The sequence below is a fragment of the Cavia porcellus genome, unplaced genomic scaffold (assembly GCF_034190915.1).
Source record: "Cavia porcellus strain 051 isolate PalLab524CR breed Dunkin Hartley unplaced genomic scaffold, mCavPor4.1 scaffold_5, whole genome shotgun sequence".
Lineage (NCBI taxonomy): Eukaryota > Metazoa > Chordata > Mammalia > Rodentia > Caviidae > Cavia > Cavia porcellus.
The window spans coordinates 23,949,445-23,976,004 of NW_026947488.1; the positions used below are offsets into that span (position 1 = coordinate 23,949,445).

The 26,560-nt window shown below is 40.6% G+C and overlaps 1 protein-coding gene and 1 non-coding gene across 4 annotated transcripts in view; one reads left to right on the plus strand and one right to left on the minus strand.

Annotated features, from left to right (window-relative positions):
• Ctnnbl1 (catenin beta like 1) overlaps positions 1–20,123 on the minus strand; it is a 159,421-nt gene extending 139,298 nt beyond the window's left edge. For 2 of the 3 annotated variants that reach the window (XM_063248366.1, XM_063248365.1), the window contains exon 1: positions 19,964–20,123. In XM_063248366.1, coding sequence (XP_063104436.1) covers positions 19,964–19,993 — 30 coding nt within the window. In that variant the 5' untranslated portion in view covers positions 19,994–20,123. Of the gene's footprint in view, positions 1–1,141; positions 1,251–19,963 lie in introns of all 3 variants that reach the window. The other variant, XM_063248368.1, reaches the window with a different exon arrangement.
• LOC111756183 (5S ribosomal RNA) lies at positions 836–954 on the plus strand. Its single transcript, XR_002790660.1, has one exon. It is a non-coding gene; the product is annotated as a 5S ribosomal RNA (ribosomal RNA).
• Positions 20,124–26,560: the final 6,437 nt, after the last annotated feature.

Below are 26,560 nucleotides of genomic sequence, written 5' to 3' on the forward strand. Positions count from 1 at the left end.
AATTCATAAGCATATATAAAAGCATATAAAAACTCATTAGAAATCAGGAAAAGGCACTTTTAAAACCATGAGATACTATGGATAGACAAAAATGAAAAAAATAAAATACCTAGAATACCAAATGCTGGTGAGGCTGTGGACAAAGAGGAAGTGCTAAACTTGCTTGTGGAACAACACCAATTGGTAATGCCTAATGACACTAAAGATGCATGCATTTTACAATAATCTCACCAGTTCTACTCCTAGGTATGCATACACATTGGAGAAGTTGTCATAATTGTCAAAAAAAAAGATAAAGAATTTTCACTGCAACGTATTTGTGAAAAAATTTCAATGATCAATAAATCAAGAATAGATTACTGTACAAAAATGCAAGGAAACAATAATTATCAAATTCAGGATAGATTGCTGGGGGTGGAGGAAGACAGTAAGAGAGAAAATGTATCATGGAAGGGTACACAATGAAAGAGAAATAGCCAAGAAATGAAAGACAATACTTCCTTTACTTATTTTAAACAAGATCCAAAGTAAATTTGGCAAAATAATGTGGATATGCATAGACTTAAGAGGAAAAGAAGAGAGAATCACTAGAAGCCAGCAGAGGATGACACAAAATAAGCCACACCCATGCCATGCCTGTCACTGAGGTCCTTTGATACAGTTACCACTAAACACATTAAGGGTTCATATAGTACATAGAGGGTAGTTTAAGACCAAGATCTTTCATTAAGTTATTCAAGTGGATAAACATGGGTGCAGAAAAGCACACATAGGTAGATTCATAACTCATTGAACCAAATATACAACATCTGTTTAAAATCAAAATAGGAAACATGTCTACGGCCATATCACCCTGAACGCGCCCGATCTCGTCTGATCTCGGAAGCTAAGCAGGGTCGGGCCTGGTTAGTACTTGGATGGGAGACTGCCTGGGAATACCGGGTGCTGTAGGCTTAATAAAAAGATAAAAAGAAAAAGAAAAAAAAAAGGAAACATATAAAGTACCTTTCAGGAAAATAAAAGTCAAAATCCAGTCATTCAGAATAGAGCTGAGGTTTTCAATTAAGTCTCAATGAGTCAAAAGGATGGCTCGTTTTATTTCTTTTTTTTAAGCTAAGGGATATTAAGAGCATACTTTTACCTTGGCATCCAACTCAGCCACAGTTCCACAGTGCTGAGTTGATCACAGTAATGCACTAGGAATGCATGAGCAGGACAGGACCAGGTCTGGAAACCTTGCTGTAGGAGACCTAGAGAGCAGATGGGGTAGACATGGGAATCACCTCTGATTACTGGATGCCTCAGACTGGGTAGAGGTATGCGATGGTACTAAGAATGACCAATCACCTTCCTCTCACTTCATTCCAGCTAGAGAAACCCTTCTCAACCTGCAGCCCCAGCTCAGACCTCAGCTCTCTGAAGAGTCCTCCAGGGGTCCAGCAACCGTCCAGAGTGTTCGCAGCCCTGAATTAATCTATCAGGACATAACACATGTATTAATAAACCTCCATCTCCACTATTACATCATGAGTTAGGACATGAGTAGGACATGAGTAGGAACATGTGCTTCTAACAAATATTTCAGCACCTAACAGTGCCTTGCTTACAGTCGGCACCTAACCCATTCTGCTCAAACAGTAACAGGTAGACTGCGGCTCCGTACATATCAGCACACATCTAAACTAGCTGGAACAGGAACAGAAAAGGCTCTCCATTCACTGGACATGTTCTAATGAAGCCCCAGCTATGTATCATGCTGCTATTAACAAGACCGGACACTCTAGACTCTGGACACTCTAGACTTCTGAGATTCTGAAGTTCAATATCTGACTAACCCAACTGAAATGAAAACTGTATCTGTCTCTTTTTCAAAATAATAATTTACCACTTATAAAATCTTTTTAATAATTTGTTTTATCTATCCTATTGATAAGGATTTAAAATTGTATCATATCAAATGCTAGCATGAACAAATGTAAGAGGGAAAAAAGTCTTTTCATCTAAAAATTCTACGTTATTCCAAATAAAATGAAATACTTTCAACATTTTCTTAGGTCATTACAGTTTAGAAGTCAAAGAAATCCCCTTGATAAATAACTCTCATGAAGTAAAATACATTGTGTTGCTGTGAACAGGCTGGGGAGGACAGACAGACAGGAACCACTTCATGGAGATCACAGGGCAACTTACTGTGCATCTGCACAGCTCTGCACGAGGAGTACAAGGCTGACAAAGAGAGAAACAAGTAATACTATTTCTTGTCCTCCAGATGCTTCAGTCTCGTGAGAAATATAACACACACGAATAAATTGAGATTCTGAACCTTCCAGTTAGTGCTGTGGCTGCAGCGTGAGTACAGAAACAAAGACACCAGGAAGGAGCATCTGTACCAGCCGTGAGATCAACGAACACAGCATGATTCAGTGGGGGAGAACAGGACACCAATGACCTAGCCAGGAACCATAATTTACTATTAGTAAATGTATGCAAATTATCACCGCTCTTTTGCCATCATAGTGGCTACAGCCAGACAGAATTCATCAGTTCCATAACTACCTGTTTAATCATTTTTTGCTGCTCTAGACCACATTTTATATTGTAGCTTAGTACATCTTCTAAGGGGCAGTACCAAATGATATTCAGAGGGTAAGCACAGTAAAGCTTAGATTCAGGCAAATATTATTAGCCTAATCCTACACTTTACAGGCGAATATGTCAAGACTCAAAGAGGTGAAAGGCTTGAACCTAAAAACACAGAACTGGGCCTGAAATTTAGCTCTCACCTCTGCAGAACAGCACACACAGCCTCCAGACTGCTTTCCTTGTCACAACCTCAGAAATTATCACCTTCAAGGCATATTTGCATCATTCCTGCCTGCTACCATTATCTTTTAGCCACCATTAAAATCCCTTCTGCTATTTTTCTGCCCAACTTTTTGCCAGGAAGCTCTTTCTGCAGCTGCTCCTTGCCTGTGGGAATGTCCACACCCAGTGAAGCTTAGTGTCATCTACTACATGGGGATTTCACTAAGAACTCCCTCCACCAGATCATTTGAGAGGAAACAACTAAGCCCTAAGTTACCTACCGTTACTATCAGGCCATCCTAAACTTTCAAACGTTAAATGATATAGGAAAGCTATTTTAAATTATTTATAGTTTTAAACCACAGGTTCAGGTACAATAAGTTTATCTTCCTATTTCAGGTAACCAAAAGGCTGGATGCCTTACAAGACTCTGGAGGGAGAGGGGTAAAATATATATTTGCCAAACAGCAGACCAACTGTGGTTCTTCAAGTTACACAACACACCTGTTACGCCAAATTATGCTGACAGAGAAATCGCTGGCCAGGGCAATTCTGCCTCTACCAATGGATGATTTCATGAAGACTAAGTGGGGCAAGGAAATCTTTCAGTGCCCCCCTGAGGTCACTGCTAAAACTCAAAACTGCTTTACTCCTTCAAGTAGGAGTTGCTGGGGACAAAGGGTCGATAGGAAAAAAAAAAGAGAGAAAAATGAAGCTGTTTAGATAAAATGGAAAGAAGAAATGAACCATCCGGGGGGGATGAATGCAAAAGGAATTATGAGTGACAAACTAACCAGTTTGTTCATTTACAAACTCTTGCTCATTCATTGCTTAAGGGTTCTGACATGGATTTAGTCTCAGAAGTCTGAGACTGTAGCTATTACTGTATTTCTTATAAAGCTTAGAACTTATCCACAGAACTGTTAACATAGTAGTTACCACTTTTAAGGAAAATATAACTAGGATGGAACTTTAATCTTAATATCCTGCTTTTTAAAAAAAGAGTATTTTTCAACTTTACGGACGATACTGTACAGTCTGAAAACAAAATGTGATTACATAATAGACTCTCCTGTACCTGTGTACCGACTTACCTATTTCTCTCAGCTTGAATGAAGTGTCTGGTCTTATGGCCTCAATATATGCCTGTTGATGAGTCCATCACAGACAATGAAAATAAATAGCTTTATGTCTGCTTTTGTCTAAGATACACTTTATTTTCTTCAACTAAAGGTTTTACTATTTTGAGAAGTTTTACAAATCACTAAAGTGAGCAAAATATCTCCATTCCCAATAAAGACAAAGATGGTGAATGACTAATTATTATTAGATGAGAATTCAGTGTCAAAACTATTTCTTCCACCTGGAAAATAATAAAGAGAACCCAGACCACTGGCCATGTGGAAGATGACCAAAAAGAATTTTCTGCTGGCCTGGGTAAAGGCTTACTTGTCACCTATTCCCTTGGCAAGTCTTGTCTCCAACACAACACCCCCTCAGGGGAGCTACAAAATTGATTCCAAAGTGACTTTAACACCTGCTAACATCAAGAACATTTTAAGATACTCAATTTCTTACAAGAAATATGTAGTAGACCAGATAGGCAAAATGCATTCCTTGCTGGGCAGAGAGAAACTTTACCAAGGGCAAAATAAATAGATAAGTAAGTGTTTTACAAAAAAAAAAAAAAAAAAAAAAGTTCGTAATAGAATAAAACAATTGTTTTGAACCATTTTTTGAACTATTTCTTTGAAACTTAGAAGGCTTAGTTTATCAAATTTAAAACTGGTTGTCTCTTAAAAAGGAATCTAAACCGGGCATGGTAGCACACACCTTTAATCCCAGCACTTGGGAGACTCAGGCAGGAGAATCGTTTGCAAGTTCGAGACCAGCCTGGGCTGCAAAATGAGCCCAAGGCCAACCTGAACTGCATAGCAGGACCCTGTCTCAAAGAGACAAAAAAAAAAATCAATCTAAACAAAACAAAGGCAAGTGTTTTCTGCATGATGCAGAGAAAATATTACGTTACTAATGTGCACTTCATGATAAAGGAAGTGAATTTTCATAAGCATGTTTTCTTTGTGGGTGAATCTCTAGTCAGTTACAACTAACTCAGAGAGAGTCATCAAGGCAAACTACCCATTAACTGTCAATTTAGAATGACTTCAGAAAGCCAGCCCCAGAGCTCCACTGATATCTTTTCAACAACCTCTTCATCTTGTTTGTAACACCTGTGTTAAGGCAGCCTGACATCAATTCTACTCACTTGTCTCAGACTGAAATTACTTAGAAACTTGAGAATTCCAGTAAACATACCAAAAATACAGAGCTATTCTGCCTGAAACACTGTACATAAGGGAATTTGGTCACCTCTTTCAAACAAAGCTGCATTAGTAGGCCAGGTAGGGCCTTAGCCTGCAAAGTCAGACATAAATTTCACAAAAAACAATACACTAAGGTCAAACAACTATGAAGTTTAGAGAACGCTTCCTACAGCCTCCTCCTCAAGTGACTATCCAAACTACATAGTACCACTACCTGTCCTTGTTCTATGCCAGAAACTTAACATTTTGTTTTCTTTTTAATCCTTGGACAACCCTTCTAGGTAGGTAACAAGATTTCCCATTTCTAAAGCAAGGAAGCTGAGGCACAAGGAGGAGGCTTGCTTAGCGAACAGCTGCTGAAGGTCACAGAGCTGGGAAATGATCGAGATGGGATTCAATCACCACCAGCAGTCTACACCTGACAACATCATGCTACCATCGTGTGACTGAGCCTGCCAGATCTGTTTCCTGAGGCTCCTACACTTAAGTAAACTGTTAGCAACTCCAATACATTCTGCTTTAGAATTTCTCGTGTCCCAGGCCTGCACAAAACAAAACACGTGAGAAATTGATGTTAAATGAGTCCCATTAATAGAGAATCATGCGGTGAGAGGACAATGGCCTGTGAAAATTAAACACCTGTGTTTGTTGTCACTAGAGTGTAAATTTGGACAAATCATCATTTTCAGCCTTGGTTTCATCACTGAAAAAGCCCTTCTTGTTGTATTGGAGATTAATATTAGAAAATACCTAATCCAGAAAAAGTACTCAATATAAATGTTTTAAAAAAAAAAAAAAAAAGAAAGAAAGAAAAGCAAAAGGAAAAAAAAATGCCAGATGGAAATGGTTATGCCAGATCCAGCCAACATAAAACTAATCTTGTTGTTGTATACAATCTCTTATTTTTTGTCTATAAGGCTGGATGGAGAGAAAACTGCAATTACGGCACATAATAGACTTACAGTAAATCTCTGGCAAATAAATGAAGCAATCGATCTCTTGCTTCAGGGTCAGAGACAAACCCAGTCTTTAAAAGAAATGCCAATCACTCTTAGGTTGCTATAGAAATAGAATCAGGCTTTTATGAAGATCATTTACTGTTATTATTTAGGGCAAGTTTCAAATAATCCAAGCAATTTTCCTATGACCAAAGTCACAATCATTCATAAACACTATTTCATCTACTCCTCATCAAGAAAAAAGAGGCAAGAAAAAAAAGGGCACTGGGAAGCTGCTCTACAACCACAGAAAGACATCAAGCAGAGACTTGAAATCAATCACCTAATCGGATATGGTGCCTGTATTCATTCACCCCCTTCATCATACCTTCTTTAGTCAAGAGATATTATTGAATACTAACTCTATGGCAGGTACTGATCTGGTCAGTGGCCTTGAGGAACTCACAGTCCAATGAGAAAAAGTCATGTAATCAAGCAACTCCAATAAAGAATGATACATGTGGTAGATGGGAAGCAGGTACAAGGTCAAGCGATGATACCATTCTGCCAAACTCTCTCTAAACTTGCTCTCTTTTCTTTTTAAGCTACCTTCATTCATCAGAGCCCTTTCCAGGAAGAAGATCCTAGTACCTACTGCCTAGGTGTCTTTGGTTAAGTTATTAAACCTCTCTAAGCTTCCTTTCCTCGTCTGCAAAAAAAGAGAATGAGAATACTATCTTCCCAGAGTTGCCATTAGGATGCACAGGGTTGACATACACAAGTGCAGTAACACAGAGCCTGGCTCTGGTGTGCTGCAATCCTTGGATGCCCCATACCTTTATCTGACTTTTTTGGCTGGGAGGCTTCCATGCTCTTCTATGAGATGTTTGTTATCCAGTTCCATTCAGTATACATCATCTCTGTAAGCAACTCTTTCCCTTAACACAAAGACAATATGCCCATGAAAGGCAAACTTGCCATTAATGCAAGCCCAGCTTCACAACCTCCATGCCCACAGTATTAGCCTGTCAGGCTCAGTGTCATGCTCATTTTTGGAAAAGCTATAGTCACAATACTCAGCCATTAAAAGTTCACGTAATCAGAAACACCTCTGTCTCATGCAAGGTAAAACAGGGCTAAAAACTGCTTTTTTTAAATTAAAATAAGACTTCTATAGTCTCTGGCTGACAATCACAACAAGAACATGGAGCCTAATATCAGTGGATAACCAGTCTCCATCCTGCTCCAAGGGAAGTTTCTAACAGTCAGAGGAAGGTGGGGAAAACTTACTAATTTAAACAAAATGTTTAATCTTCTAATTATGGGACAGGCTCCAAGAGGATGGAAAGTGATTTGCAATCTTCATTACGGAATCCCCATGCGACAGCTAGCACAAGTCGTGTCAGCCAGAGGCAGATGCCATCTCTCTTTCCCCACTGAGCCTTCTGTGTCCTTGTGTGTGTTCTGTGAGGTTTGAAGAAGAAATCTTTGGCAAAAATGAAAGGTAGAAAAACCAAGACTTCTGTCTCCCTTAATTCATTATGAGTGAGGTACGTGGATCCCCAGTGAGGAGACAGGGAGATAATACTCAGTAACTTCAGATTCGCAGGCGAAACAACCAGAGGCCTTTTGAAACTCTACAAAGTCTTGTAAAAGCTGCCCAGCTCAGGTGGTACCTAGGCAATTCTTTTCCTTTGCTGAAGAGTCCCGTCATCAGAGCTAAGAGATGCATTGAGAATTAGGGTGGGGCCCAGCAATGGCACCTCTGGTCAGAAGAAAATCTGCTCCTGTGTAGATTGCTTGCATCCCTGCTCATTTGTGTTATCTCCAGCCGTTCAGATCTCCATGTGCTAACTCAAGAGGAAAAAGTCCCTGCCAGCCAACTCTGAAACTCTGATGGCAGAACTCCCACTGGAAAACCAGTGGAAGCAGAAAGACAGGCGATTATCCCTTTTCATTAGGGACAGTTCTTTTTACATTTTTTTAAAAAAGCAAAAAGTAGTCATTTGTGGACACTCACTGCAGTCACTTACACAACTGGCAGAAGCAGAATTTCACCCAAGCCAACTTTAAAAAAAAAAAAAAATGTGCTGGAAGTAATCAGAAATGGCTGTGCCCCCTTAATTATCCACTGTAATGTAAAACCAGACATGGAGAGGATGGTCGCAGATCTGGGCATAACAGCAGTGATATTTAATCATCAGCCCAGACCATCTGCAACTGTTTTGCAGAAGCACATAAAGTTTGCAGGGTTCCAAAGCTTCCTACAAGTTACCAGGTGCTGAGGGTCAGCTGCATTGTCCTAGGGTCCACTGGGGGCTGCTGTCTTCATTCTCTCCAGGCCAGGGTGCTCAGTAAAGGGCACCATGCCCACACTTTGTATGCCAAGCCTGGCAGTAGGACAGAGCTGCTTCTTGATTAAGCCAAAACAAAGATTAAATGTTTAGAATTGGGAGAATCTGAAAACAACCAAGGTGGGAAAGCAATTATCCCAGGGAGAGCACAGTCTCAGCTCAGGCCCTGGCAGCACAAAGGTCAGTTCCATACCCCTTCACAGCCACGCCAGTCAGACTGCTCCCCTGCTGTCTGGTCTCTGTGCCACAGACAGTGACCTCTGGAAACATGAACCAAATGGTGTCACTCCTAAAATCTCCTAATGGTTTTCTACCGTACCCACCGTACCAAGAAGTTCAAGTATGTCAGAGTTCTCTTGTCTGCTGGCTGACCTCTCTCTGTCCTTTTCACAATTGTTCCTTCTTCACTCGCCAAGTTCTAGCCACTATGACCCAGACATGACAGTTTGTTCCTACCTCAATGCCTCTGTGTCAGTTTTGCCCTCGGCCTACAATGCTATTCCCATAGCTCCTTACATAGGTCAATCTCCCTAATCATTTATTTAGTCCTAGGCTCAAACCTTATCACCTCAAAGAGGCCTTTTAAAATCTCCCCCATCTCTGTTAGATTATTCATGTGTTCTCTTCATATCGTATCAGCAATTATGTTTTTACATATTGGTTTGGTTATTTAGATAGTCCTACTTGTTCTATATTTGGTTTTTTGTTTTTGTTTTTTTGCTGCCCTGGATATAACTTCTATAGAGACAGGGATGATGACTGTCTTTTGCAGCACTCTATTCCCAATGTCTACTATAATACCTTACATTTAGTACACACTTAGTGTATGTGCTGAGCGATTAAAAAATGAAAGGTTCAATATGGATCACTAATCCAAAAGAAATTTACTAACCCCCGAAAATCTGGATTGGCTCACTGCCTGACTGTGAGCATATGTCACAGTGCCCTAGAAACAACAGTAAACAACATCCTTTCTCTTTGCCAACCCTAGTGAGTGACTAGGAAGCACTGGCAAACACAGACAAAACCAAGACAGAGAACTAGCAGACTGCCACAGTGGCAGAATTGGAAAATCTGCCTTCCTGGTAAGGTTTTTCCCAAATATGCCTTTCACCAAGGATCAGATGAGCTGGTCATGGTGATTATTAATGTGCTGGGGCCAAAATATGGGCCCAAGTAAGTCCAAGTAAGACAGGTACACCATATGGGGCAGCTCCAGTCCCAGTTATCTAGAGTCTTTAATAATAAAGAGTTAGTAGTTGGGAATCAGAGAACATGCGTACATGCCACGCCTAAAATGATGTGTGTTGGGATGGGAGGAAGACAGGAAAGATAGACAGGAGAGAGCACTAACAGCCAAACACAAGAGAGGAACTCGGAAAAGGCACAAACAGGTCAAGAACAAGCACACAGGATCTCAGATGACTGCTACAATCTAGATTTGAAGGGCCAGTGGATGTGTCAACTTAAATATAAGACTGACCTAAAGATAAATTCAAGGCAATCGGGTAGGTAAAGGGATCCTCGCCAAGAAGATAAGCAGCATCTAAGAAAAGGACACTTCACAGAGTTTAGCCCCACTTGGGTTAGTTTCGCTTGATTATTGGGCAGCAACAAATGCGCTAGTACCCAAGATGGCAGGGCGAAGGGATACTAGAGAAAATGCTCTACAGAAATTAAGACAAGTCATGAAGTCATGCTATACTTTCTAGTGTCTTATAGATTTCAGTGATTAGGAAAAAACTCAGCCAAGAGTATATACTAATGTCTCTTGAACGCAACAATCTCAACTTTCATGATACCATTAAAAGGAAGAAAAAAAGAAAAAAGTCTCAGAGATTTGCTAATCTTATCAATCAAATGGTAACACTAAGGAGTAATATCTGACATCAGGGATAAGAATGAAAAACTGTACAACATAGGCACAAGAACTCCAAACCCCTAAAATGCCACTGTATAGAAGGCTTCTAGACTTTGAAAGGTAAGGAGAGACTCCGGGTCTCTCCTTAGGGTGCATTCACAGTGACAATCCTGTGACTAGAGTGTGGCTTACTGAAAAAGAAAAATCTGCACAAAAACAATGAAATATTTTTTTTAAAATGAAATATGTAAGAGGTATGATCATGGACAAAGTTCCATTCGGGAACCCAGAGTATCCCAAGTATTTGGGATTCTGAAGTAAGTTCCTTTCACTCTCTGGGCACTGGCACCTCTATTTGTGAAAAAGAAGAAACTGGCAAAGACCACCTCTAGCTTCCTTCTCCTTCCAGCATTCAGTTTATTTATAGGCTTCAGCTGTCTAGAAAATTTATGAAGAACACATTTTCCAAAGACAACACATAAATAGGAGTTAGTACAATTCAATACAACTTGTACCCCTTTTTTAAAAAAGAAATCTTATTATGAGTTTCTTCAGCAGCAGTCTCCAACTAATCAATGATAATGCCTTTTTCTTGCCTTCCTTTATTGCTGAGTTTGAGCATTCTATTCATTCTTGGGCCTTTCTACCTTCCCTGGCCCAACACCCTTGCCAGAGCTCCACTCCACATTTTGGCTAACTCTGCCAGTAAGTAAGTATGCCTGAAATACTCAAAAGTTTCCCTTATCATTAACCCAAGACACTATTGCCTGTTCTAATGGAAGTACTAATGTTCAGAGAGGCTAGTAGATGTGACAAACCCAAAAGCTACAAATAAAATAGCACTCAAATAGTATATACCAGCAGAGGGCTGATGTATGCTAATGTTACAGTGATACACACGTACCAATGTTTGTAGCAGCACAATTCATAATAGCTAAATCTTGGTCTTGTCCATCAACAAATAAATGGATAAGACAATGTGGCATTTATACAAAATGGGAGTACAACCCTGCCATAAAGGTAAAACTTGAGTCATAGGAACATGGATTGTCTTGGTTACTTTTCTCTCACTATAACAAAATACCTGATAACCAAATTAAAGGAAAGAAAGGTTTATGTAACTCACAGTTTGCAGAGGTTTCGGTCTATAATCAGCTGGCTCCAAAGCAGGTTGGCATATGGCAGAGGGGCAACAGTTTATGGCAACAGAAGACAGCAAAAGCCACAACAGCAAAAGGGAGGTGGGGAAGAAGCAAGGCCTTTTTTCCCTTATTGTAAGCAGGTTTTATTTGTCCTAAGGTGGGTGTAGCACTCACACCATCTCTGTGCCCTCCTCCTACACAGGCTGAGGATGTTTACCAAGTGAGGACCCTGACCCCCTGTTAGGTCACTTAGTTAACTTCTAAAATTCTCAAATTGACACAATGATTCAACTATCAGGACATCCTAGAATATAAACTGCTGCCCTAGGGCATGTCCACTACATCTAGCATTTAGAATTGCTGAGTCATTTAGTTAAGCTTCTAAACCTAAGTTGACACAGTGCATTGTGGATATACCTTGACACCACATTAAGAGAAATAAACCAGACAGCCTAAATACTGCCTGGTTTCTCTTATATGTGAAAGCCAAAATATAAACAACAAAACAAAAAAAATAGTTAACACAAAATCTGGAGATAGATCTTTTGCAAATGGGAGGAGGACAAAGAAATGGAGTGGAAGGTTAAGAAGGGGAGCATAAGATTTATGGGTAAAAAAAAAAAAAAAGAATTAAAATGTCTTATGTGCATGTACCAACTGCCCACAAGGAATGTAATCATTACGTATTGCAAACATGCACTAATAAAAATAAAGTTGTTAAGAGTCTAAACTAAGGTAGCAGTGGCTGGAATAGATAGGAAGAAGATAGAGAAAAACCCGAAAACACAGGTAGGGCCTTGTCAGGACATCTTTGCAACTTCCCACCAGCAGATCCGCTCATGCAGTGATGCCACTGCATCTTGCCAGTGCTTCCACAACAGTCCCAGCACTCTGCTTGGCTTTCTAATTCGGGATGGCTCCAGCAGACTGCAAGCTCCACCAAAGCAAGAAATGTGACGTAATTCTTTTCCTATGCAGATTGTGGCTAACATCTTCTTGACTCCTGACAGGAATTAGCCCTCTGTTCCTTTGCTTGTATAGTCCATGAGGAAAGGAACCTTATCTTTCAACTCTGACCCCTTTCATCCTTGACAAAGAGTTCCAAAGCTTCTTCAGGTCTGCTGAGCAGTGACCCTGCATCAAATGCAAAGCTGGTTATGGAGGGAGGCTGGGAGTATCTGGTAAGATTGTTCAGTAAACATATGAAATACAAATCAGGGCTAGTGGGCTAAAAGTTGTCTACGCGAAAGTGCTGAAAGAAGCATAGATGAGTTCTTTTAAAAAGATTAGGAACAAGTTGTGGAATCTGATTCCAGTAAAGAGTCAAGAATGATGAGGTCCATGAAAATCTTTGGCAAAAGAGGGCACTGGCAATCTTCAACAATGGAGAATTAGGACATTCAATAAACTAACCAGCCAGGACTATTCAAGAATAAAAGATAAAACTCTATGAAACTATGAAAAGCAGTGTAGCAATAGAAGATGGACTATTATGAGAAAGCTGGTAGCATTTGAATTAAGTCTACAGTTAAGTTACTAGTATAATATGAATGTCCAATTTCCTGATTTTGGTTATTATGCTATAGGTATACAAGCCGGGAGAAGAATGTATGGAAACTAATATTTTCTAAGTTTCCTCCAAATTTAAAATCCGAAACTTCAAAAAAAACTTTAAAAGCATTTTTTTATTTGTGACATGAGTAGCAAGACATGACAATATGGAAAAGGAAAACAGTTCTGAAGCTGAAGTAACCAGTTTGAATTTAACCTTCCTCCATCACCCATGAAAACAAGGACATGTGTGCCAGCAAGTCAAAGAGTTGAGCAAGTTTCTCAAAAGGAGACACACCACAGCACCCTTGAAGATGCACTGGTTCCTTCAACCAATCATTAAATGTTCATCTATTAGACACTGACTGTGAGTAACACACTGATCGGTGGTGGTCCCTCCTGCAAGTTTACACAATGCATGCAAGGAGCAACTGAAACATAATGCGGGAGCCAGGGATCAGCTCAGTGGCACAGAACCTGCTTGGCAAGTGCGAGGTCCTGAGTTCAATTCCCAGTACCAAAAAAAGAAAGAAAAAGAAACATAATGTGCTTTGTAGTGTGAGAAGAATGAGTCAGAAGAGGATGAGAAGGTTGCAAAGGAAAGAAATAAATTTGAGAAGAAAAATAAGGGGAATAGCTCTTTATCTGTTATTTACAGCACACTACTCACTACTCACAAAAGCAACTTTGAAAAGCATGAGTCTAAACTGTCATGCAAAAAGGAACCTATTTTATGATGCTATAAAGTGACATCGTGAGTAGAATAATACTCTTAGGATTGTAAGGTAGGACGAGGTCAACACAAAATAAATGATGTATTTGAGCACAAATGTTCAGGCTTTCAATGTGTCTAACACATACCACCACCACCACAACAGAAAAACTCAATTACAAACTACAACTACTATCGTAAAAGAAAAAGACAGATAACAAGAAATACAAATGATAAACACACACAAGAAAAATATGCTTATTAAAGTAACCTTGAACTAACATTTATATGCCTGCTAGATTAATGGGAAAAAATAAATTATGACAACTACTACTATCAAGATTATAGTAAAATTGGAACACAACTGCCGGAAGCTCCATGAGCTGATAAAGGATCGACTGCATATGAGCACTGCATACTGCTTAACATGTCTGCAGCTGAGACAGCCCCATCATTTCCTGCCACTCCTCTCCCCTCACCCGATAAACCAAATGTTCCCCCTTCCCACCACACCATGCTTTTGCTCTTACTAATTCTAGTCAAGAATGCCGCTCCCCATCCATTGTCACCCCTAGAATTCCTAGTCATTCATCAAGGTTAGGATTACAATGTCTTCCTCCTTTTCTTCGATTATCACACCAAATTCATTCCTGTCAATACATTCCTTCTCCCGCCACATCAACTGTGCTCCCAGAATACTTTTTTATTCAGTCAGTGAGTTGTTTAAATGCCTATCTCACTCTTCAAATTATGAATTCTTTAAGGCCCAGGGTCATGTCTTAATAATCTTAGTACATGCAATACTTAGCACAGGAGATAGCACAAGGTAATTACTAACGACAGATGGGAAAGGAGAAAATGTCACATGAACAAAGAAGTTCACCCCAATATTATTATCTCCAAGAACAGAAATCTGGAAGCCACCTAAATATCTAATTATAGAGAAATAATTTGGGAAAATGGTCTACTACTCAAGCAAAAAGTATGCAAATGTCAAAAATAACATGAAGGCTATGCAGAAACACAGAAAATATTTCTTGCAACGTTAAATTAAAACAAAACACAAAATAGTACATACACAGCAGTTAAGAGTTATGCAAAATACATAAAGACTGTGGAAATATTAAAATACTTAGGGATAAGGGCAGTTGTTGTTTTATTTTTTTTTAACTATTCCGGTCATTTTATTATTAAAATCTTTTTTTCAGAAGAAAATGGGGGGAGCAAGATTCAAGATCCCTATAAGCCCTTTCAATCCACAGAAATGCTATGTATATTACTGACAGGTGACAAGAGGAGTGGGTGTCTGCAATATCACCAAAACCGAGGGTCCCTGACCCCAATCTGCCTCAAACAGAATACCTCTCATATAACAAAGCAGGCCATTCCCATAGAGCCAAGCGGCACTAAATGTGAATTCTTTATTGCAAAACTTTAGAGGTAAGAACTTTTTCCAGACATCTGTGGAATTAGTATTAATGAGAGTGCCCTGGAGTTCAGATATGCGCCTATGCAGCAGAAACGTCTCAGCCAAGCAACTGCTGGGCACACTTCTTGATGAGATGTCTAAGCCTGAAGGCATCAAAAAAGTACATTTCCATATTGGGAACATAACTGGTTTCCTCCTTAAGACTTTTTCCACCACCTCCTATCCACATTGTAATTCTCCTGTCTTCTCAAATGACTAGTTAACATATGTCAAGGATGTAAGGCATATACTGAGGCACTTTGTGCCTGACTCTATTACAAAAAATTGGAATCTTCCCACCAAGTTGCCCCAAAAAAGAAATTTAGTAAGCACTGAAAAAATGTTAAATAGTTTTAATAAACATTTCTTGACATTTCCCCTTGCTCACCTTAGTCCCTGAATTTTAGGAATGGAGAGAATCAGAGTTCATATAGCCCAAACTCCTCATTTTACAGTGGTTAAGAAAAATGATATACAGAGAAAGGAAGTGACTTGTCCTGAGTCACCCGGATAAGTAATGATAAAGGTGGGATTAAAAGTCAAATCTCCCAGATTTTCAGCCCCAAAATTCCTTCTACTATGTCAAGCTTTTTTTATCCCTTGAAATCTCTGGAGCCCTTGGCCTAAATAATTAGTACCACACAATTTTAAAGCTGGAAGAGATATCAAAGAGAGCCTCGCTTAATCCTCTCATTAGGCATATAAGGAAACTGAGGCCCAGAAAGATTAAGTGATTTGCTCTCAATATCTTGAATGGCAGAGAAAAAGTATAACTCAAGCTGAAAAATCTGCTAACCCATGCCCATGAGAAGGGAGGGAGGTCTCAGCTGGGCAAAGGTTTGAAAGGAATGTAGATCATTCCACACCAAAGGATTTTAGTTTGGTCTCCAGACCACCAGTCTTAGTGTCATCTGGGATCTGATTAGAAATGCAAAATCTAGAGTCCCAAAGGAGACTCACTGAGTCAAAGCTGGTGGAGGGGCTGTTCAAATCAGATGACTTTATTCCCTATTTTTCCCAGAAAGTGAACGTCAGTGTTCACATTGAGTCTACTAAGGAATAATTACAAATAACAGCACTTCAGATTTATGCATTCTACTGTATACTCTATACTTTAATTCTTGGAGATATTTAAAATTTGAAAAATGGAAAAAACTCATTTGAGTGTTCAGTTGACTCTGTTCTGCCTCTCTGCTCCTTACTGGCTGTTGATTGGGCAAGTAAGTTGTCTTCTCTATCTTGAGTTTCCTTTTCCATAAAGACGGCATGCCACCTTCTCAGAGGACACGCTGAGAACTGAATGTGATTTCTTATTTGAAAGCACTCTAGCTCGGCATCTGGCACATAGCAGTACACTGTGGTAGTCAGGGGCTCCAGGTATTGAGTAAGACAGAGTACTCTGGTCTTGCTACCTACCGTCTGGCTAGTTACTCTCAGGCACTTTCAGCACCTCAGTTTCCTCCTCTGTACAATATGAAAGAAAAACAGTTCTCTGCAGATTTGTTATGAGGATTTAGAGATGATTCACGTAAGTAATTTGTTTTTCATGCCTACAAACTTTACTGTTTAAGGAGCTTTCCCATCCATAAACCCATCTGATCCTCATGACTCTCCACAAGGAGATGGGTGCATCTGATTGATGATGGACTAGATTCCAGATGTACAATTCTTTAGGAATAGGAGAGAATATTGATCTTTCAGACAGGAACTACATGTATAGTGCACTTAAGTAATAAATGGGCTGGAGACAGATCAGGATTCTGGTTTCAACTCAGTTGCTATGTTGGCTTACAACCTCAGCCAACAGACTGGGGTCCACTTTGGGGGGCTAAATCACTTCTCAAAATAAAACTCAGATTCATCACCATGGCACAAGAAGTCTTACCCAGGCTGTCATCTGCCTACATCTCAACTCCAGCAGCTGCCATTCCCCTGCTCACGCACTAAGCTGCAGCGATCCCCCGCAGCCACTCTCCACTCCTCTTACAGACTGCACCAGTTTCTACCTACAGCTGCACTTACTGTTGCCTGTCTCCATCACTCTGCTCCCTTCACACAAATAGCTCCTTTTCACCTTCAATTAATGTCCATTCTTCAGACTCTGTCTCTGACCAAATTATCTAAATAGGTCCCGTCCCCTTTTCCCAGAGGTTATTTTCTGCAGCAGTGCTGTCCAATAGAAATATAATGAAAGCCCGTACATGTTGCAACTCCACAATGGAATGTAAACATTATGTACTGCAAATATGAACAAAAAAGGGCAACAGACTCAACAGATGGATTGGAGGAGGGGAGGGAAGGGAAAGGGGTGAAAAAAGGAATTAAGATGTATTATGTACACATACCAGCTCCCCAAAAGGAATGTGATTATGTACTACACACATGCACTAATAAAAAAAAATTTTAAGAAACTTAATAAAATTGCATATGTAATTTTAAATTTTCTAGCAGTCACTTTAAAAAGTTTATTAATAAGGTGATATTGGTTTTAATAATTTTTAACTCAAATATATTATCATTTCAACACATAACCAATATAAAAATTAAGAGACTTTAATTTCATTATCACATACTAAGTCTTTGAAATCCAGAGTGTGTATTACATATACACAAGAGCTTAATTCAAACTAGCAGTCTTCCAGGTGTTCAATAGTCACATGTATCTAGTAGCTACCACACAAAATAGCACAGCTTTATAGCAGGGTACATTTCCTTCATAACACTTATTGCCATCTGAATTTGACTGTTTTCTTGTTTATTATCTGATGATTCTCCACCAGAGTTTCCTGTCAGGCAAAAGCAAGCGACTCATCTACTTTATTTGATGATTTACACCCAGGAGAGGTAGTACCCTGCACACAGTAGGTGTTATTTGTGGGCAAATAAATAGGCTTCTTCTAGCCATAATATTTTTGTATAAGTCCACAGACTAGCCATTCCATAACTCCCAGACAGTCACACAATCACTCATTCAATAACCAAATGCAGTGTCTTCTACTTGAGATGCTGAGGCAGCAAGATCACAAGTTACCTAACCTGGGCAACTTATCAAGACCGTGTCTTAAAAAATGCTGGGATGAAGCCAAGTGGTAGAGCACCCCTGTTATCAATCCCCAGTACCACAAAAGAAAGAAAAAAAAAAAGAAAAAGACAGGGAAAAAATCAGCTTTATATGTCCCTAATGCTTACAAATTTTTTCCCCCGTGATTTCTGGAGTCAGTTTTTTATACTATATTGGTTGAGAGTGTCACAAAAATAATTGCTAATATTTATTGAATGTTCACTCTTTGACAGGCATTGGTCTAACCACTTTACATTTCTCAACAGCTCTTTGAGGTCAGTACCATTATTGTCCTGCCCCAGATGGGGAAACCAAGGCATAGGAGGTTAAGTATTTTGTTCAAGGTTACAGCAGCCATTTAGTAGCAAAACAGATTCCAAGCAGCCTGGGGCTCCAGACTCATGGCTCTTAATCACCCATTCCTGACTGCAGAGCTGTCCAATAGAAATACAAAGTCAACTATACTTGAACTTTATATATATCAAACTTCAAATTTTCCTAGCAGCCACTTTTTAAAAACAACAGAAATACGCAGGTGGTGGTGTTATTTTTAGTGTCTTGTTGCCCTGACTGACCCCAAACTCATTAGATTCAGGTGCTTCTCCAGCCAAGCCTTCCAAGTAGCTCGAACTACAGATGTGAATCATCACACCTACATTAAGATTGGTTTTATTTTTTATTTATTTTTACTTTTTGGTAACAGGAATTGAACTCAGAACCTTGTACTTACCAGGCAGGCATTTATGCTGCTGAGCTACATCCTCAGCCCTAAGACTGATTTTAAGTGTATTTTATTTCGCCCATTATCCAAAATATGACCATTTAACCAATATGATCAATAATCAAGGTCACATAATCATACATGATCACATAATCATATAAATTTCTACTTTATACCAAGCCTTCAAAATCCATGAGATTTTACATTGATAGTACTTCTCAACTCAGACTAGTCACAGTTCGTGTGTTCAAATACAATGTGTGGCTAATGGCCACCAGGTAGACAGCAGTTCTCCTGAGTCTCTTTAGGACATTAAGTGATCGGGAAAGCTTTGGGTTGGGAGCCAGGACACTTGAGTTCTAGTTCTAACTTTTACTTGTTGAGTGACTTCAGTCAAGTATTTTCTGGCCTCTGGGTCACCTTTTCCCTACAAGTACCTAAGCAAGGAGAACAAGAAGACTCCTGGGAACCCTTTCCACGCCAGAATTCCAAACATCTTTCAACAACCACAGCTTAGATGGGGACAGCTTTTCACGCTTTCAAAACAGCTTTCAGATCCATTAGTTAGTAGAGTTCTCAAACAATCTTCCCAGGTAGTTATTATTGTCTCCAATTTGTAGATATAAAAACTGAGGCTCAAAAAGGGAGAAGTGACTTATCCAAAAGCCACACAGTCAGTGGGAAAGCTAGGGCCCATATCCAAAGAGCAGTGCAGGCCCATTACTCCGACCTCAAAATCAATGCCGGAGGTGGGGGGCAGAGAGATGGTTGTGATTACTGCACAGTGTGGGGCTTCAGAGGAGCTGCCGGGACCAGTCCCAGCAGCGGAGTAAGAGAAGGTGAAGAGGTGCAGGCCCAGAGCAGGAATGAACTGGAAGGACCCAGGAGAGCCTCAGTGAAATGAGAGGCTGCACTCCCCGATGGCATGAAAAGCAGGGGGCCTGGGAATGAGAAAAGGTGAGACGAAGGCCTTGCGATCCCTACCCAGGCTAGGGACAGTCCCCCGGCCCTTCCAGCCCCTCCTACCTGGTAGCTTAGAAGTTCACCCACGTCCATGTTCCCACTCCAGTCAACGCTGGGAACCCCTGTTCCCTCCACTCACACCCAAACCGTGGGCCACTCAGAAGCGGTTCCAGCCACACTGCCATAAAGCGCTGCGAGCGGGCCTTCTGAGCCAATAGGATAAAAGTGCGCGAGAGGAGAGCGCCGGCCACACTGCAGTAAAAAGCGGTGCTGCCGTAAAGCGCGTTGCGTTTGTAATAGTACTGCTTCCGCTTGGAAGCAGAAGCAGGCGGGGAGGAGACTTGAAGGGGCGAGATCTGTTAAGAGAAAGGACCAAAAGGAGCCAAGATTGATTTCACGCCCTCTATGTGCAGGGCGGAGTGTTAAGAGTTTCCCGTGTGCTCTAGAAGCCTTCCAGGACTTTGGGTTCAGACCTGCACTGTCTGATACTCTACTCACCAGTCCAGGCTACCAAGCGCCTGAAATATGACTAGTACAAATTGAGATGTCATAAAGGTAAACAAAATACACGGTGGATTTTAACACTTAGACTGGTTACATATTGTAATACTTTGGATATACTGGGCCAAATAAAATGTATTATAAAATTAATTTCACTGTTTCTCTTTACTTATAAAGTACTTCATAGAAAAATTACATCTGTAGATATCATGTATTATATTTACAATAAATGCTGCTAGCTCAAAAACTGACTCCTCCAAGCCAGATGATTATGAGAACTGCTAGTGATCACATTTCCCTTTCTGAGCTTTTGTTTAGTCAACTAGGCAAGGTCCAGTGAGACTTGGTTGATCTTGTCTACCTAAGCGATATAAAAACGTTTTCTGAACCGGGTATGCTGGTGCAGGTCTGTAATCCTAGCACTCTGGGAGGCAGGAGGATCAAAAGTTCCAGCCCAGCCCAGCCTAAGCAATTTAGGAATTCAGCAAGACTCTGCCTCAAAATAAAAACTGTGGATGTCACTCATTAGGAAGGCCCTGGGTTCAATCCCCAGTTCTAGTCAATCGATAAATCAATCAATGCTTTCTGGAGGAGAAATTTGCCCTTCATTAGGGAAAAAGCAAAGAGTACATTTAATGTTCTGAAACTTAGTAAGGCTTTATCTTCAAGAGGAGCTAAACCTTCCTCCCAAAGTTCTCTGCCTTTCAGATTCATATTAAATCACCATCTCCATCCCATCTCATCTTTTATACAGAAATCATTTTATTTCTCAAACTCCCAAATTCCTCTCCTCTAAGGAAGCAACCCTTTGTTTGCTTCATTTTCTCTCCTAGCACCTTCTCCACTGTAGCGACCAGCTCCAGCTCTAGATGTTCCCAGGGGGAAAGATGGTGAGAGGATGAGAAAGAAAAGAGATGACAGCTGAGGTCAAGTGGAGCCCGCTCTCTCCATGGGAAAGAAGGGACTACTGAACCGCTGTAGTACCTCTACTTATACATTCAGAAAAATGATGTCAGTTTCAACACTGCTGCCTAGCAACTTGTTTGCCTGGATGGCCTGGGCCCCTTGCCTTCTTAGAGCTGGAATAGCTTGTTTACATGGCTTATTTTGGGCTGTTTCTAGGGCTGGCCTTGCTTTAGCCCCACACATCTGATCAATCTTCAGCTTTAGTGGCTTCCGATATATCCCTCTTGTTTTGTTTTAGTATGGGACGGATGGTTAGTTGAATCTGGAGGATCTGTGTTTGAAGGACTCTGTGGAAGACCTTTTCATTCTTGAACACTTCATTTTAAGTGCAGTCCAAGGATTTTAAATTCCTGCATTCAGTAGTTTAACACTACAATCTGTTAATTCGAACAGTAGATAACTGTCAGTGTAGCTGGAAATTTTCAGAATGTATTACTGATTTGAGTTTCTTTTATAACTAACGTATTACTATAGCATTGTTTTATATATTTTGTGGTTATACTTTCCTGTTGGATGTCCAAGACCAAGTTAAAATGAGACCTGTATTAATAATAATTAATCTCTTGCTATCTATCAATGTCAATTAAGTCTCCTCAGGAATTGTCTTGGAACTGTGCACAGCACCTCTTAGTTATTTTGTCAGTGCCATCCATTTGAATGAGTCACAGCCATTGCAGGTACAAGAACTCTGTAAATTCCCAAAGACTACTTATACACTTGTATGATGCCCCTTTGCTGAACTACCTTGCTTCTTATGCCCCCTGTTCTCAGGGCTGGCACACCTGTCCACCTCCAGCACCCCATGCCCTCAGGGTGTTTCTCAGGCACTCCATCCTCTTGGGCACTCCTGTGTGGGCACTTCTGCTTTCAGGTTTGCATGTATGAATGCTCACTGGCTCAGCAATTCCCAACAACAGCTTAACAGCCTGGACAAACTGACAAACAGATACACAGCCAGACTGACAAACATCTTACAAAATCAGAGTGCCCTGGAATATATTTTTAGCCAAACTGTTATGGTTTGAAAAGTGGTGGTCAACTTAATGCCAGCTGGATTACATCAGCATGCATTGAGAAAAGATGCTCCACCTGAGGAGGGTTGCCAGGATAAATAGGTGGAGAAGAAGAGAGGTGTGGAGAGGGATTGAGGCGTTATGGAGGCATTGTTGGTTCTCCTACGAGTTACTGTCTGAGCTGTTGGTTCTCCTGGAGAAGCTCTGGTCTTCACATCGAGCATTGCTTCCTGGCTCCGGAGGGGAACACATGTGCTGCCTGGTCTCCAGGATGAACTCCTCACGCTGCTTCCTGGCACGTACCTGACTGTGCTTGTTGTCGGAGGAGGTCAGCTGTGGTTCCTTTCAGGACAGCCCCGCTCTTTGTTGTGAGTGTGACTTCTCAGCTCCAGTGTAGAACTCTCATCCCACTAGCACAGCTCCTTAATCCTGCTGGCATAGACTTTCTGGCTTCCACCGCTGACCCTTGGGTCTTCCCGGCACGAATCTGTAAAAGAGACTGGCGTGAGTCCTTCTTGTGGGCCCTGGACTTCCAGTTGGACTCGTGGAGGCGTTGTTCTGAGCTCTGGGTTTTTATCTGGACTCATTTGGGACATTGCCATAGGGTTTAGACTCTTGACTAAATAATCTATGTCGTTGGTGTTGCGGATAGATTTCCTGCATTCTCCTGTGTTAACTTCCGGTGACCATTATAAAAATATTATAAACTACATGTCCTGATCTGAATTGTTCTCTGTGTACAACCCCAGACTACAACACAAACTGAATCATCTATTCAGATCTTTGATTTTTATTTTTGGTTACCACTTCCTGGGCATCCTGGGTCAGTTAAGGTTGGTTTCAGTTTCATCTTTTTCCGTCAGTAGTGGTGTGGTGTCTGAAGCATCACTGTTATGGGACTGAGCACTAGCTTCTTGGTTTGGCTGTGATACAGCCAGGCAACACATTCTGGCACCCCGATAGGCCATTCTGCATTGTCTGAAAACATACAAGCACACTGTCAACACCAAATTAGCTCTGAGCTGGGTCCCTTCCATTGTTTAGTATGAAGATCTTTCTGAAGGACCCTTCCTAGCTTCTTTCTTTTACCTGATTGAATTGTCATGCTGCCCAATAAAGTCTAGGTAAAACCCCCTCCCCTGAGCCTCTTTTGTTTGTTTTGTTTTCATAATTAACTTTTGAGCAAGTTTGACAATTTTTAGCGTGTATCTGGGTTAAATGGAATTGTTTGTATAAGGCAGAAGCATTAATGGAAGGTGGCATGGGAAACAAGGCTGTTGAACAGGGTCTGAGGGAGTAAGAATTCATGTAGAAGACAGCAAAAGTAGCAAGAGCAAAAGAGGGGACACTTAATCCTCCTTTTTCCCCTACACTGTAAGCAAGCTACCTCCCTAGGGTGGGCACAGCATACACACCATCTCTGCCCTCTTCCTGCTCAGTACAAGCATGTTTACAAAATGAGAACACCGCCCCACCCCCAACCCCCAACCCCATCCACCCCACCCTCCACCCCCCCACCACTCCACCGTGTCCCTTGGCAAAGCTTCCAAAGTTCAAGTTGACACCATGTATGGACCATTCCCATCCATGATTGTCAACTGGGAAGCCAGAACTTTGCTTTAAACTAGTGTTTACATAAAAAGACATGCTCATCTTTAACATTTTACAACTTGAACATTTTAACATTTAATAATCCTTAAAGAACCAGTATTAAGTCTGTCAACACTGTATTACATTTCACCTTAGCAGCTGAAACAAGCAACATTGTTTCTCCACTTTCCTTGTCTCGGCCAAGCTGGAGGCTCAAATTGGACTCCGGATACTTACAGGCCTGTGAGAAGAGCAGAAAGCAGTTTATCCTTGGGGTTTTTTAAAAATTTTATTTAAAGAAAGACTAAACAAAACAGAAAATGGGTAGAAATAATACATACTTTCAAAGAAAAAAATGAACAGTAAGAAATCACTAGTTGATGATTACAGATTGTCCTCTTACAAATAGTTATTTAACATACTAAAATGGAGCATATAAAGTGGGGATTCAACCCCCCAGTGAGACTGCAACCAGTTCTGTTCAACTATCCAACACAAACTTAGAAATATGGTTATCAATCCTATACACTTAAGCATACATGCAGTTATCCATATCTTCAATTATGTTGACGTTGAATAAACCCAAGCAGGCTAATATCTCTCTGAACAAAGAATAATACTATTGCTGGGTTTCATATTATGACACTCCAGGATCAGCTCTGGGTACTTTAGTGTCTCTTTTTTTTTCAAAGTATTTGTTCATTTCATCATGTGTCATAAGATCAGTTCTCATAAACTGTTTATAGATTCTACCCATGCGTGAGTCCTAACATGTCTTTCTATCCTTTCTATATTAGATCTCCCTGTTAAATAATGTTTTAAAGTCTGTAGAGGTCCAGATAGATTTGTGCTGATTTGTTTTTCCCTAACCTTGCTCTAAGATGTTTTCACATTTCCTCCCAAATATGTAAATTTACAATTCCTCCTTCTGGAAACAAACTCAAGAAATTTAGGAAGCTGTGTCGTGTCAGGGTATTGAAAACTAAAAATTGATATAAGGAAGCAAAAAAACTCTAAATAAATATAGAGTTACATTGACTGTGAATCTGAAACAAGTACCCCTGAATTAAACTGTTTTGGAAATAAAATAGAGTTTGAGGATTTACACTACCTGATATCAAGACTTACTACAAAGCTGTGGTGAGACAGTGATATGCTGGAGCCAGCTTATTATCAGCTCATAAAACCCAAATACTGAATTTTTAGAAGTTTTACAGGTTATCTGTCATCATAAAATATTGGTTATTTTAAAATGTCTTTTGTGAGAGTATTTTGTAAACAAAAATCAGCAAACCACAAATCAGGACCATTTTACCCCGCAGCCACTAAGAGCCTACCATGCCGAACAAGGCCATGCTGTCTCAGGGAAGCTGTCTGCACCATAGCACCTCTACTCTTTGGCAGGGCTTTCAGGACCCCCTGGAAGTTTTTCTGGAACAGGTTGGTGCTTCACATCAGTTTTGAATTTACACTGAGTGGTTCAAGATATCGATGTCTATACCTTGGACAGATGGTAGAAGATTTTGGTGAAGGGACGGATATGGCTGTGTTGCCCCCATAGGTACACAGAGCAACTTTTGGCATAATGCCCCCCCATGAAAATAAGTAGCTTTGTTTTTTCCCTTCCTTTAGACTATGACTTGGTGGCCTGAGTGACAGTTGCTGTCAAGGTAGCACTCTGCACATAGGAGAGGACAATGTCTGCACAAGTTTGAATCATCTCAGCCATGGTAGCCCACATTTTGTGGGCTCCTAAAGCCTTTTCACACCATTTTTTGCATTTTTAAAGGTCCACTGTTGGACAATTAACTTAAAGGATCACTCCTTTTTACAAAGGGTAGAGTCACATTCTGTGATGCAAAATTTCTCTGAGCTGAGAAGGTAGAGATCGCCACGTGTGGGCTCGGGTAAGGTTATCAAGGTGGCTGTCATTCCATCATCTTTTTCCTGTTCTGGACTTGATTTTAAAATATTGCTCCAAGCCAATTCCCTTATGAGTTCCCAACTAAAACCCACAAAAGAAAACTAAATAGTGGAATCTAGCATATAACAAACAGTGCCATATACATTTATGATTCTTTAGAATATGTTTGCCCCATGTCTAACAACTGATAAAATTGATACTTTTTTCCCATTTGTTTCTTGCAAACCTATTTCTCTCTTTGGCTTCTCTTAAGCCTATTTTTCTCTTTGGCCCTAATGAACCCATTTCTTGGCCCCAGTGAACCCATTTTTGTATTCTCAAGTTTTACACTCTTGGAGGGCTGAGCTATTTCTGGGCATACAGATGCCACATCTTTTCCTGGCTGGTCTTCTCCAAGGAACCTCTCTCTGGCTGCTCTCAACTCTCTTGGAAAAGGTGGCTTGCATGTGCCACTCCTGCCCTGCCCTTCCCAGGGCACCACTCCAGAAGCCGCAGGGCTTCTCAACAATGGGATGTGCTCTCAGTGACAGGGCCATGCTGTCCCTTGCAGAAACGTGGGGTGTAGGTACCCATCCTCAGTACTGGGTTCACTTCTCTGGGCACCAGAGCAGTTCTGTCCACACCCTGCAGCTCAGCTTTTCTGTCCACAAACCCATGTCCTACATC